The following is a 14,699-nucleotide window of genomic DNA, read 5'->3' as shown; positions in this document are numbered from 1 at the left end:
TCTGATCTGGGTTTGAACTTCACTCCACACCCATCACTATCACCCTGTGGTGCTTAATGTATTGAGTTATTGCCGGTGCTACAAAAATTCAGTTGTTATACAATTCATAATTCTTAATGGTTGGATGTTTAGGAAAAGCTGCAAATATGTTTTTTTTTAGTGTTGCAGCTAAAAATTAAAGGTTGATCTAAAAGGCCTTTCATCAAAATTGAGCAAGTCATGTTATGAAACCCATGAGAATTGCAAAGGATTTTGGTAATTAGTTTGGGTTACAGTCTATATTGTTGCTGGGTTACAGGAAAATGGTGTATACCTCAACGTAGTCGTTACCAACGTCTGTTCAGATGGGACCATCTACTGTCAAGTGCCCTCAAAGGGTTGGACCCAGCTCAATGCCTTACTTGAAAAAGTTGAGCAATATTTTAACTACCGGGTATGTTTTACTTTTAATTTTTTATGTTATTCCTTTATAATTCATGTGAATATGAAGGTTGTTTTGTTGCATTTATGAATTCAATTCGGCATCTAACATCCATGTCAGTTAACATCATGAACCTGTTTTCCTGTAAGAAAGACTTGAAATGTTTGGTAATCAATCACATTTTGTATTTAACATTTTCTGCTTATTCTGCTTATCCTTTTGACTACCACTTTGTCATCTCCATCTTGTTTATCTTTTTTTTTTTGCTGTCTTCACTCTCTGTTCCATTGTTGTGTTTCACTCCTATTGGACTCATTGCTTTACTGATGTACCTAACACCCAAATTGTTTTGAATTTGAGGTCTGTGCTAAAATTATAATTGTTGTGTATTATGTGGATAGATGTGATTAGATGGATATTTGTTGGGGAGATTGGGTGGATGACTAAAATGTTATCAAAGATTTTTCTTGCTTATGCGCTCTGTTCTGGATTGAGTTTTCAATATCTAGAGTCTGGCCCCTAATAAGAATGACATATGAGAAAGTTGGGAAGGAAGGAATGATGATACTTGGTGTCTAAGAGCACAGTGAATGCAAGCATTTCAACATCCACCCACAAAACGGCTTCCCCACCATAACCTGAGTTTTGGTGTACTCATTCTGAGTTTATTTTCCCACTTCTCAGTGGAAGACAAGCACCACTCATTCTGTTTGTCCCGGAGGTATTTTGGTTGGAATAATTTTGGTGGGGATATGACCCTCTGCTTCTAATTCTATTAGCGAAAATACATACTGTATAAACAATCAAATTGGTGTTATTGGTGGCAAAAAGTAAAATAATGTGATTTATATTTTGTGCAGTGTTTGAAACACATTGAATCAGTCAGACCATGCCATGATAAGGGCCCTTCATCCTTGCTTGAGCATTATCAGGTCAGCTTGTTCTTAGGATTTAAAATGTATCCCACACTTGTTCATTATGTATTAGCTATATACAAAATTTGAATTTCAATGCTGTACAATTAGCATTTTCATTTTTAGAACATAGAAAGAGAACATAGAGCATATAACTTAGAAAAGTGCAGCGTACGAACAGGCCCTTCGTCCAGTCTTCATAGCTGCAGTGAAAACAATCCCAAGTTTGTCTGTCCTCTCCTTATAGCTAATGCCCTCTAATCCAGGGAGCATTTGGTAAACCTCTTCTGCAACCTTTCCAAAGCCTCCATATCATTCCTGTAATGGGGAGACCAGACTGCACACAACCAAATGTCACCTAACCAAAGTGCTCTAAAGCTGCAATATGACTTCCTGACTCTCTTAATGCATGCCTCAACCACTGAAGGCAGGCATACCATAAGCCTTTTTTACCTTGGTTAATGTTGACACTTTTGGTCTTGGACCCCAAGTCTCTCTGTATATTAATGCTGTTAAGGGTCTTGTCATTAATTGTATATTTCCCCTTATGTTCAACCTCCCAAATTGCAACATCCTATTGCTCGGATTAAACTCCATCAGTCATTTCACTGCGCATTTCTGTAACTGATCTATATCCCACAGTTTACTTTGACGGACTTCCTCACATCTTTGTCTTAGCTTTTGTTTTTGTTTGATCATGCGCTTGTCTTTTTTTCTTACTTTGTGTATATTCCTCAAATAACCTAACTGATTGTACCTTTAAACCTTGCATAAACTTCCTTTTTCTTTTGTCCTCTTATCTTGTTAACCTTATCCCTCCTCCTTATTCCTCGTGATGCTGATCATTGATCAACTGGGCTTTAAATGACTCCCACCTCAGATGCAGATCTGCCCAGTAACTGCTCCTAATTTAATCTCCCTAATATTGTTGTTATTTGCCTTCAATTTAGTCTCTTCCCCCAAAGTCTGGGCATATCCCTATTCAAAGCGATCTTAAAACTTAAGGAGTTGTGGTCACTATCCCCCAAATGCTCTTCCACTGGAGCACCAGTCACCATACAATGTTTAATGTAACTTTGTATCTCGTTATTTCATTCTTAAAGTTTACATTAAGGACAAGAAAATGAGAAGGGGGTGAAATCAGTTTAAAACTCAAAAGAAAGCCAGCAATTAACTGTTCATGCCAGGTACCATATTAGTCTCATCTATACAAGATCTGCAAAATTGCAGAAATCAATTTTAAGGAAGATATATATGATTGTGTAATGCATGAAGGCTGAAAATGGACGACCTGGAGTCTGAGCTTCAAACGCTGAGGCACATCAGTGATGGGAAGAATTACCTGGATGCTGTGTTTCTGGAGGCAGTTATGCCTGCTAGAGTAACTGCTTCCAACGTGGTCCGCGCTGACGTAGAGGGTGAACTGCTAGTGAGGCAGGCAGAGGAGCAGAGATGAGGACTGAGTTAGAGGACTGTAGGAAGGATGAGCAACCTGACCAGGGCACCATGGTTCAGGGGGCCAATCGACGGGGTACAGGGAAGAAAAACATTGTCATTGGGGATAGTATAGTTAGTGGCATTGACACTGTTCTCTGTCGCGAGGATCGAGAATCCTGAGGCTGTGTTGCCTGCCTGGTGCACTGGTTCAGGACATCTCGTCTGACCTGCAGAGGAACTTGGAGTAGGAGGGGAAAGATCCGGTGGGTACCAATGACGTAGGTAGAATGAGGAAAGAGGTTCTGCTGAAGGAATTTGAACAGCGAGGTACCAAATTGAAAAGCAGAACCAAGAAGGTAATAATTTCTGGATTGCTACCTGAGCCATGTGCAAATTGGCATAGGGCTGAGAGGATCAGAAAGTTGAGCGCGTGGCTCTAAGACTGGTGTGGAAGAAGTAGGTTTGAATTTGTGAGGGGCACCAGTATTGGGGAAGGAGGGAACTGTTCCGACAGGACGGACTCCACTTGAACCTGACTGGAAGCAAACTCCTGGCAAACCGTACAACCAGGGCAGTAGATAGAGCTTTAAACTAAACAGTGGGGGGGGGGGGGGAATCAACAAATTGGAATTTCGTTGCTGGTGTCTTCCATTGTGAAGACTGATGCAACAAATTTATCACTTTTCCTGCATTATTTTCCATCAGTCCAACGTCCACTTGCCACTTTCTTACTCTTTATATAGCTGAAGAAACTCTTTTATATTATTAGATAGCTTACTTTCGTATTTCATCTTTTCTCCCCGTATTGCATTTATAGCAGTGGAGGGTGGAGTTAAAGGGAAAGAGTGCAGGAGAAGTTACAGACGTCTTCAGAATTGATGGGACGGAGAGTTTAAGGAGGGATAACAGAGTAATGTCAGGTAAAATCGGGACGGTGTGAGAGGGGAGAATACCAAATTCAAAGTGTTTATTTGATTGCGTGCAGTATAAGAAACAAAAGTGGATGAGCTTGTGGCATAGTTAGAAATTGGTAAGTATGATGTTGTGGGAATTACAGAGAGGTGGCTGCAAGAGGATTGGAGCTGGGAGCTGAATCTTCAAGGTTATATGTCCTATCGGAAAGACAGACATGTGGGCAGAGGGGGTGGGCTAGCTCTGTTGGTAAGGAATTAAATTCAGTCCTTAGCAAGGGGTGACAGGATCAGAGGATGTAGAGTAATTGTGGATTGAACTGAGAAATTCAAAGGGCAAAAAGATCCTAATGGGAATTATTTACAGGCCCCCAAACAGTAGCCAGGATATAGGATACAAGTTACATCGGGAGATACAATTGTCATGTAAGAAAGGCAATGCTACGATGGTCATGGGAGATTTTAATATGCAGGTATGCTGGGAAAATCGGGTTAGCACTGGACCCCAAGAAAGGGAATTTGCAGAGTGCCTCTGAGATGGATTCTTAGAGCAGCTTGTAGTGGAGCCTACCAGGGAAAAGGCAATTCTGGATTTAGTGTTGTGTAATGAACCAGATTTGATAAGAGAACTCAAGGTAAAGCAACCACTAGGAGGTAGCAACCTCAACATGATAAGTTTTGATCTAGAATTTGAGAGGGAGAATGTGAAATCGGATGTGTCTGTATTGCAGCTGAGCAAAGGGGAATACAGAGGCATGAGGGAGGAGCTGCCCAAAGTTGACTGGAAAGGGATCCCAGTAGGGATGATAGTGGAACAGCAATGGCAGGAATTTCTGGGAATAATTTAGAAGTTGCAGGACCTTTTCATTCCAAAGAAGAAAGATTCTAGGATGAGAAAGGCGACCACGGCTGACAAGAAAAGTCAAGGACAGTATAAAACGAAATGAGAAAGCATATAGCATTGCAAAGATTAGTGGGTAGCCAGAGGACTGGGAGATTTTAAAGAACAACAGAAGGCAACTATAAATGCAATACGGGGAGAAAAGATGAAATACGAAAGTAAGCTATCTAATAATATAAAAGAGTTTCTTCAGCTATATAAAGAGTAAGAAAGTGGCAAGTGGACGTTGGACTGATGGAAAATAATGCAGGAAAAGTGATAAATTTGTTGCATCAGTCTTCACAATGGAAGACACCAGCAACGAAATTCAGGAGAGTCAGGAGGTGGAAGTTAGTGGAGTGGTGATTACTAGGGAGAAGGAGCTTGGGAAGTAGAAAGGGCTGAAGGTGGATAAGTCACATGGACCAGATGGACTGCACCCTAGGGTTCTGAAAGAGGTGGCTTTAGAGATTGTGGAGGCGTTGATAGTGATATTTCAAGAATCACTAATGTCTGGAGTGGATCCAGATTGGAAAATTTCAAAATTATCCCGCTGCACAGGAAGGCAACGAAGCAGAATAATGGGAACTACATGCTGATTAATCTGACTTCAGTGGTTGGTAAGATTTTAGTTCATTATAAAGGATGAGGTTACGGAGACTTAGAAGTTCACGATAAGCTGAAGTCAGCATGGCTTTGTGAAGGGGAGGTCTTGCCTGACAAATTTGTTAGAATTCTTTGAAGAAGTAAATAGCAGACCAGACAAAGGAGAGTCAGTAGATGTTGTATACCTAGATTTTCAGAAAGCCTTTGATAAGGTGCCACATGGCAGGCTGCTAAGGAAGATTAGAGCTCATGATATCAAAGGGCAGATACTAGCATAAATATCAGGTTGGCTGGATGGCAGAAGACAAAGAGTGGCAACAAAGGGGACTTTTTCTGGTTGGTTGCCAGTGACTATCCGAGTTCCGGGGGGCTTGGTGCTGGGGCCGCTGCCCTTCACATTGTATATTCATGATTTGGATGAGGGGATTGACGAAGGCTTTGTAGCCAAGTTTGCGGATGATACAAAAATACACGGAGGGGCAGGTAGTGTCGAGATTGGGTATCACCCTTATTGTTTTACAGAAACATTGATTTGGAATATCATTGCATTTGCTCAGACATGTTATCTGGCTCTGTTATCCTATTAGTCAAAGTGCTTAACAAATAAGGATTACAATACTTTCAGAAGTACACTATTGTTGTTTAACCAAACATTAGCAACTTTCAGAAATTATTGGGCATTGGTTAAAGAGGGGGAGTTCTAACCTTTTATTTCTATAATATTTTTCCTATCCGCTTGAGGAATGATTCTAAGAATAACACTGCTCTGCTTTCCCAATGAATGGATATCTGTAGGGATAAGCAGGATCAAGCCAAAACAGCCTAATCTATATGACTGAGTAACTGCAGTCATTTACAAAATGATTAAGGAGATTACATTATATTTGATGCATGTCAGTTTTCTTTCACAATTTTCCAGCTACGAATTTCAGGCAGCATTGAAGTATAACTAGTTTCATATACAAACTTCTGCAAATGTTCTACTTTTACCTCATTCTTCAGCAATGTTAAATTATTTAGAGCCAACTTCCTATTGGAGCTAGAAGGTTGTTATTGTTTCATGGAATGATACAGCGTAGAAACCGCTCTCCCGGCCCAACAAGTCTGACCAACACGAGTTCCACCTGCCTGCGTTTGGCCCATTTTCCTCTAAACCAATTCTATCCATGTACCGGTTTAAACGTTTCTTAATTGTTGCGATAGTACCTGTCTCAACAACCTCCTTCGGCAGCTCGTTCCATACACCCACCACCATTAGTTTTCAAAACATGTTACCCCTCGGAATCTTATTAAATCTTTCCCCCCTTCACCTTAAACCCATGTCATCTAGTTACCGATTCCCCTATTCTGGGCAAGAGACTATGCATTTACCCAATCTATTATTCTCATGATTTTGCACACCACTATAATTTACTCAATCTATTCATCTCATGATTTTATAGACAATCGACAATAGGTGCAGGAGTAGGCCATTCGGCCCTTCGAGCCAGCACTGCCATTCTATGTGATCATGGCTGGTCATCCCCAATCAGTATCCTGTTCCTGCCTTCTCCCCATATTCCCTGACTCCGCTATCTTTAAGAGCCCTATTTAGCTCTCTCTTGAAAGTATCCAGAGAACTGGCAGAAAATTTCACAGACTCGCAACTCTTTGTGTGAAAAGGTGTTTGCTCATCTCCGTTCTAAATGGCTTACCCCTTATTCTTAAACTGTGGCCCTTAGTTCTGGAACCCCCCCAACATCAGGAACATGTTTCCTGCCTCTAGCGTGTCCAAACCCTTAATAATCTTATATGTTTCAATAAGATTCCCTCTCCTCCTTCTAAATTCCAGAGTATACAAGCCCAGCCGCTCCATTCTCTCAGCATATGACAGTCCTGCCATCCCGGGATTTAACCTTGTAAACCTACGCTGCACTCCCTCAATAGCAAGAATGTCCTTCCAGGTGTGGTCTCACCGGGGTCTTGTGAAGTGCAACTGCAGAAGGACCTCTTTGCTCCTATACTCAACACCTCTTGTTATGAAGGCCAACATGCCATTCGCGTTCTTTACTGCCTGCTGTACCTGCATGCTTACTTTCATGGACTGATGAACAAGGACCCCCAGATCCCGTTGTTCTTCCCCTTTTCGAAACTTGACACCATTTAGATAATAATCTGCCTTCCTGTTTTTGCTACCAAAGTGGATAACCTCACATTGGTACACATTAAACTGCATCTGCCATGCATCTGCCCACACTCACCCAACCTGTCCAAGTCACCCTGCATTGCACACCCCTCATCCTTCTGCGTTCCAAAGAGGTCCTAGAGTCGCACTCGAGTCCTGCCAACATCCTTGTAAATCTTCTCTGCACCCTTTCCATTGTTCCTATAATATGGTTCTCAGAACTGTCAAAATACACATTGAATATAGACCTCCTGGTCTCTATGTTAATATAGTTAAATCTTTAAAAGAAAACTTATAAATGTAGAAAAAAAACCACAATGATAAAAAAACAAAAAGAAAAGGAAAAAAAGGAAAAAACAAGACCCCCCCTAAACTAAAGAAAAAAGGAAAGGGGAAAAAAATAGAAATAAAAACAAAATAAACAAAAACAAAGCAAAGCAAAACAGAATCTGAACTGCGAATTTCAACAATTTAAATCTGTTTGTCATCAAGTCCGTTCCACCATATAGAGGTAAAATAATTTTTATAACAGTTAAAGGGAGCAATTTATGTTGTATGAAAGTGTTGAATAAAATTTCCCCAAGTCTTATCAAATTTAACCAAGGGTTCAACAATGTCACTCCTGATTTTTTCTAAATTTAAACATGATATCGTTTCCGAATACCACTGGAGAGTGGTCGGAGGGTTGGAGTCTTTCCATTTAAATAAAATAGATCTTCTGGCGATGAATGTGGTAAAAGCAATCAACCGATGGGCGGAGCGGGACAAATGAATAAAATCTAACATTGGTAGCCCACAAATTGCAGTAATAGGATGAGGTTGTAAATCAATACCTAAGACTACAGAAATAGTATCAAAAATGTATTTCCAATATTTTTCCAAAAGTGGGCAGGACCAAAACATATGGGTCAATGAGGCCACTTCAGAGTTACATCTGTCACAGGTAGGATTTATATGACCATAAAAACGAGTCAACTTATCTTTTGACATATGAGCTCTGTGAACCACCTTGAATTGTATCAGAGCCTGTCTTGCACACATAAAAGAGGTATTGACTAATTGAAGAATCCTCACCCATTTCTCTATAGATAAGAGAAATTTGGAGTTCTCTTTCCGTTATTCTTAATTTTATCAAATGTATCTATTTGTAATGTCCAAATCAACTCATAAATAGTCGTTATTAATCCTTTCTGATAAGGGTTCAAATGTAAAAAAATTTCCAACATTCCGGATTGATGTGGTAGCGGAAAAAGGGGTAGAGTGGCCTTCAAAAAATGTCTAATTTGTAAATATCTAAAAAAGTGTGAATTAGGTAAATTATATTTATTGGAGAGTTGTTCGAAATACATAAAACAACCCTCCAAAAACAAATCACAAAAAGCTACTAATCCCTTCCTCTTCCATTACAAAAAGACTTGATCAGTACTAGAAGGTTGGAAGAGAAAAATAAGATAGGACTCGATAAATAAAATCATTGCCTCCAAAAAATTTCAAAATTGGAGCTCATTCCACGTACTTATTATAGGGTTTAGTATATTATATTTAGTTAATGTCTAATTGTAAAAGAATAACGAGGCCCCTAGAATATTAGCCCCTGATAGCCCTTGTAAGGAATCCGTTAATTCTGAAGTCATCCTGGGCCTCTTGTTTCTAAATCTTTTGTCCAAATTCTAGAAACGGGAAAATGACTGCCCCACATCAACTCTAAGGTCGGCAATGCCCTCTCATCATTTTTAAAGACCTCTATCAGGTCCCCCCTTAACCTTCTGCGCTCCAGAGAATAAAGACCTAACTTATTCAACCTATCTCTGTAACTTAGTTCAAGGGTTCAAATGTAAATTTATTTCCAAAATTTCGGATTGATGTGGTAGCGGAAAAAGGGGTAGAGTAGCCTTCAAAAAATGTCTAATTTGTAAATATCTAAAAAAGTGTGAATTAGGTAAATTATATTTATTGGGGAGTTGTTCGAAATACATAAAACAACCCTCCAAAAACAAATCACAAAAAGCTACTAATCCCTTCCTCTTCCATAACAAAAAGACTTGATCAGTACTAGAAGGTTGGAAGAGAAAATTGGATAAGATAGGACTCGATAAGATAAAATCATTTAGTCCAAAAAATTTACAAAATTGAAACCATATTCGCAACGTATGTCTTATTATAGGGTTAGTCGTATATTTAGTTAATGTCGTAATTGTAAAAGATAACGAGGCCCCTAGAATAGAAGCCAATGATAGCCCTTGTAAGGAATCACGTTCAAGATTTATCCATCCTGGGCATTGGGTATCTTCTAAATCTTTTGTCCAAAATGTTAGATAACGAACAATGACTGCCCAATAGTAGAATCTAAGGATCGGTAATGCCAAACCACCCTCTTTTTTTGATTTCTGTAAGTATTTTTTACTTAGTCTGGAATTTCTATTCTGCCATATATATGAAGAAATTTTGGAATCTATAATATCAAAGAAAGATTTGGCAATAAACTGCGTGTTCCTCTGATGGATCGTTCTGATCTGGGATAAATACAGAAATTTAGGATGAGAAAATTAACACTTTTTAACAGCATCCTGATTCGGCCAGTTTGCATTAAGGATGCTGGCTGTGGGTCTCTGGGTTCTCCGACATTGGTGTCCGTTTTAGTAAACTGATGCGCTTAATATGACAGTCAATTAAAGAGCTGGGGAGGGAAATTAGCTTTAAATGAAAGCCAATTTGTGTTTCTTGGTGATCTTAAAATAGACTACGATAAGTAAAACTTTTGGCAGCAGCATATTATCAATTATTAACCCTGGATACTGTCCATCTTTCGAAACAAGATTAGTTTTAATGAGGAACCAGCTCACTCTTACTATGAATTTCAAGGACCTTTATCAAACCAAAAAAACTATACTAAATTGATTAAATAAAATGCTACCATTGCCATTGGAATAGATTTCTCAGGGTTAGAAATGAATAGTAACATATCATCTGCATAAAGAGATAGCTTATGTGTCTTATTCCCACGGACAATACCAAAAATATTAGGGGATTCCCTAATAGCGGTGGCTAAAGGTTCCAATTCAATATAAAATAGTAAAGGACTTAAGGGATAGCCCTGTCTAGTACCTCAAAAGAGCCTGATAAAAGGGGATCGCTGATTATTAGTAAATACAGAAGCCTGAGGTATATGATATATCAGCTTGATCCAAGAAATAAATTTTGGACCAATCTTAAATTTTTCATGTGCATTGAATAAGTATTCCCATACTATATCAAATACGTTCTCGGCATCGAGTGAGATGACACATTCAGGGGTTTTATTTGACGCTGTATATACAATATTCATTAATCTCCTAACATTAAAATATGAGTAACGATTTTTAATAAACCTGTCTGATCTTCAGAGATAAAATGTTTTCCAATCTCATGGCTAATATTTTGGGAAGAATTTTGAAATCTACATTTAACATTGATATAGGTCTATATGATACTTCAGTAGGGTCTTTATCTTTTTTTAAGAATTAAAGAAATAGATGCTTCATAAAACGATTGTGTTAATCTATTCCTTAAAAAGGCTTCTTTAAATACCTTGCATAGCCAGGGAGACAATAAATTTGAAAAATACTTTAAAAATTCTACTGTAAACCCATCTAAACCGGGAGCTTTACCAAAATTAATTGAAATAATTGCTTTCTGTATTTCTTCCTCCGTGATGGGTTCATCTAACAACAGAGACTCATTATATGGTAAATTTGGTAAGTTCAGTTTCTTTAAATACTCATGCATTATATTGGAATCAGTAGGAAATTCTGATTCGTATAAGGAGGTATAAAATTCCTGAAAGGATTTATTAATTTTGTCATGGTCTACAGTTAGTGTACCATCCCGTTTACTCTCTTTAGTAATCCGACACCGCTTTCAAACGATTAGCGAGTAATTTACCAGATTTTTCGCCATGTATATAAAATTGACAATTGACTTTTGACGTTTTAAGTAGCTGGTTCTCAATCGGTGATACTAATAACAAATCATGTCTCAATTGAAGTTCAACTCTATTCTTATAGAGCTCTAAACTAGGAGCTTTTGAATATTTTTTATCAATTTCTTTAACCTCGTCAGCCAATGTACATATTTCTTATTTAGTTTCTTATTTTAATCCCGTGGAGTATGAAATAATTTGTCCACGAATATATGACTTAAAAGCATCCCAGACTACACCATTGGATATTTCTTCAGTAGAGTTTGTCAAGAAGTAAAAAGCAATCTGATCTTTCATAAAATTAATAAAAATGTAAGTCTTGAAGGCAAAGTAGCATTAAATCGTAGATTGTCATCTTGCCTTACATGAGTTTCCTGAAGAAAGATAATCTGAGCATTTAGTCTGTGAAGAACTTTTTTTTTTAAATGGTCCTCTTAATGGGATGGTTCAAGCCATTCACATTCCATGAAAGGAAGTTAATAACTTTATCCACATTGCTTGTAAATATCATGTGGGATATAAAGGATTAATTTCTTAAAGCCTAATGGTTCATGATACTGGAAGAAGAAAAATCTAGGGCGGAGCGAGAAGTGACGACATTTCAGACATTTTTGTAGTTCAGATTTTACACAAATGAAGGACACTAAATTAAGAACAAAAGACCCCTCCCACCCCTGTAAAGCCCCAAACTGACCAATAGACAGAGTCAGTAAGATACCTAATCCCATCCCTGACCCCATCTCTCCTAGCAACCGCACCCGACATAGAAAGGATCATAATTAGCCACTCCCTAGCCATAACACGGTCATTGTTATCATTTGAAGGAAAGAAAAAAATACAGGCTGGCAATGGAGTTAAAGAGCAAATGCTACATATTATTATCCAAGGTCAAGATATGAAAAACAAGAACAGCGTTCTCTTAGTTTGTCTAACGACAGGGGAACACGAATTAACAAAGAAATTCTTAAAAGTTAGTATATATAAAAGAAAAACAACTCGTCCAGTTAAATTCTTAATCAGGGGGAACACGGATTAACAAAGAAATTCTTAAAGGTTAGTATATATAAAAGAAAAACAACTCGTCCAGTTAAATTCTTAATCATTACCAAACGATATGTTGTCAAAATAGGAACAGTAAATCTCCAATTATAACTTAATCAGCTATCAATTACTCTCCTTCCTCCTCGTAACTCTCTAAAAAGCTGGAAGCGTCTTGAGGATTGTTTAAAAAATTGAGTATTACCGTTGAAAAGTTGAATACGCAATCTAGCTGGGTATAGTGAGACTGGGCGCAGCTTTTTCTTGAACAAATCAGACATTACATTATGAAAGGACTTTCTTATTTCCAAAAGCTCGTAACTATAATCCGGAACAAACCGAAACTTGCATCCTTCATATTCAACCAGGCCCAACCTTTTTGCTGCCTTGAGAATATTCTCCTTGATTTGCAAAAAGTGAAACCGAATAATCAAGTGTCTCGGTTTATTACCAGATTTCTTCCCAATCCTGTGTGCATTATCCAAAATCGGAAGGTTTTAATTGTGCTCAATGTTGAAAGTTTCCTTTATCATTTTAGAAGCATATTTTATAACGTTATCTCCTTCTTGACCTTCCGGCAAACCAACAATTCGTAAATTTAAACGATGGCTTCTGTTTTCCAGGTCCATATTTTGCTTGTTTTGCTGGAGTATCCAAGTATTTTCATTTATTCTCCGTTCCAGATTTTCAATCTTCAAATCTCTCTCCCAGCCCAGGGTTCGCAAGATATCAATTTGATCCTTTTGTTCACGAAGTTCATCTTGTAACAAAGACCGTTTTCCTTGGACTTCCTTCAATTTAGTCGAAACTCCTTTCACCATTTCTTCCAAACTGCCAAATCTTGGTTTCATTTCATTTTTCAGTTCATTTTTCATTTCATCGTTCATTTTCGATATTGCTTCTATGATACTGGAGTCAGAAGCTGTAGCTGTGGTTGTGGCTTTCCCCTGTTCCTTCCTTGGGGAGCCTCCTTTCCTTCTTGTCTTCATCCTTTTCACAATTAAGGCGTGTAAAAGTGTTATCAACACTTTATGAAAAAGTTAGACCGTGTCTTGAAGTCAAATAGTCACAATTAACATTGAAAGAGTGGTAAATGGAAGTTAAAAGTTAAGGGAGCAAACAAATTTGCAACCTTACAGCATGCTGCCACTAGGAGAGTCTCTGAACACAACACATTAAATGTGGCCTCACTGCAACATGACCTCGCAACTTCTATACTCAATACTCTGATGATTTATTATTATTATTATTTCACACGGTGATGTAAATTACATCGGGATTGATATATACTATATTGTTCTTTCCTATTCCTGTGGGAACTGGTCCTCCATGTACTCCATGATCTCCTGTACTTTGACTATTTTTGTAAATCAGCATCTGCAGTTCCTTGTTTCTCTAGTACCTCTTTCATTTTCTCTTTCATTCGTACACTGAAAAGTCATTTCAGTCATCGTCTACCCTCATTTTCTTGTACATTAATGTTGCTGTGCTGCAGCATCCAACATTTTATGTACGTTTCTTAGTCAATATATGTAACTACAGTAGAATTATCTTATTCAAGTTAGGCTAAGCAAAGAAATGTTGGCTGGATTATTATTTTGTCTAGTCCTTGTCAATTAAATTGTGCTGGATAAAATCAGACAAATTATATTGATCAATTTCCATTGCCAATTGTTAAGTTGACACTTAGTTTTTTTAAATAGATTATTTGGGTGTAGATGGTATAGATTACAATGGTATATATTATGCTAAGGCTGCCATTTCTATCCAATGGTTAGATTCCCAAAGAAGTTTCATTGCAATGTTTAATTAAAATCAATGTTTAGATTTGCCTAAATTATAAGTTAATAGATATATTTAATTGTATAGTTGCACTGCATGTAATTTGAAACTGGCCATGTTTGAAATAGTTTTCAAAGATCATAAATCCACTCTTTAATTGCAGCAAATCACATCGGAATATTTTGTCTCATTACCTTTTTGTGGTAAGCGCTGTTTAGCACGATGGCGAGGAAAGTGGACACGAGTGGAGGTAAGATTTGTCAGTTGACATTGATATTGATCCTTGATTTTTCTCTTCTGCAGGGAAGAAAATATTTTAGTGGCATGTTCAAAAACTGCCCCCTCCTTCCTGACATTTTGTCTCATGTTCTCTTACAACTCCCAAATGTTGATTATGCCTTTACTTTGTGTCATCATTTAATTCTGAGCAAACAAGCGGTAACAGGCTATTTATCATATGATTTTGTAAACTGACATGAGTCCAGTTCCTAGAAAGGCACTCTAAACAGAATGGAAGTTCTAGTTTCTGGTTACCTCATAGGAAGATATTTTCCACCTGAAAATGAGGATGGCATTGTACATATGCTG

The 14,699-nt window shown here is 38.0% G+C and overlaps 1 protein-coding gene across 2 annotated transcripts in view; it reads left to right on the top strand.

Moving 5' to 3' along the window:
• LOC129695629 (tudor domain-containing protein 7-like) overlaps positions 1 to 14,699 on the top strand; it is a 119,320-nt gene that overhangs the window by 92,019 nt on the left and 12,602 nt on the right. For both annotated transcript variants that reach the window (XM_055632756.1, XM_055632757.1), the window contains exons 11-12: positions 299 to 433; positions 14,275 to 14,361. In XM_055632756.1, coding sequence (XP_055488731.1) covers positions 299 to 433; positions 14,275 to 14,361 — 222 coding nt within the window. The remainder of the gene's footprint in view (positions 1 to 298; positions 434 to 14,274; positions 14,362 to 14,699) is intronic.

The sequence above is a fragment of the Leucoraja erinacea genome, chromosome 3 (assembly GCF_028641065.1).
Source record: "Leucoraja erinacea ecotype New England chromosome 3, Leri_hhj_1, whole genome shotgun sequence".
NCBI lineage: Eukaryota > Metazoa > Chordata > Chondrichthyes > Rajiformes > Rajidae > Leucoraja > Leucoraja erinaceus.
This window is presented reverse-complemented; position numbering and strand designations above follow the sequence as displayed.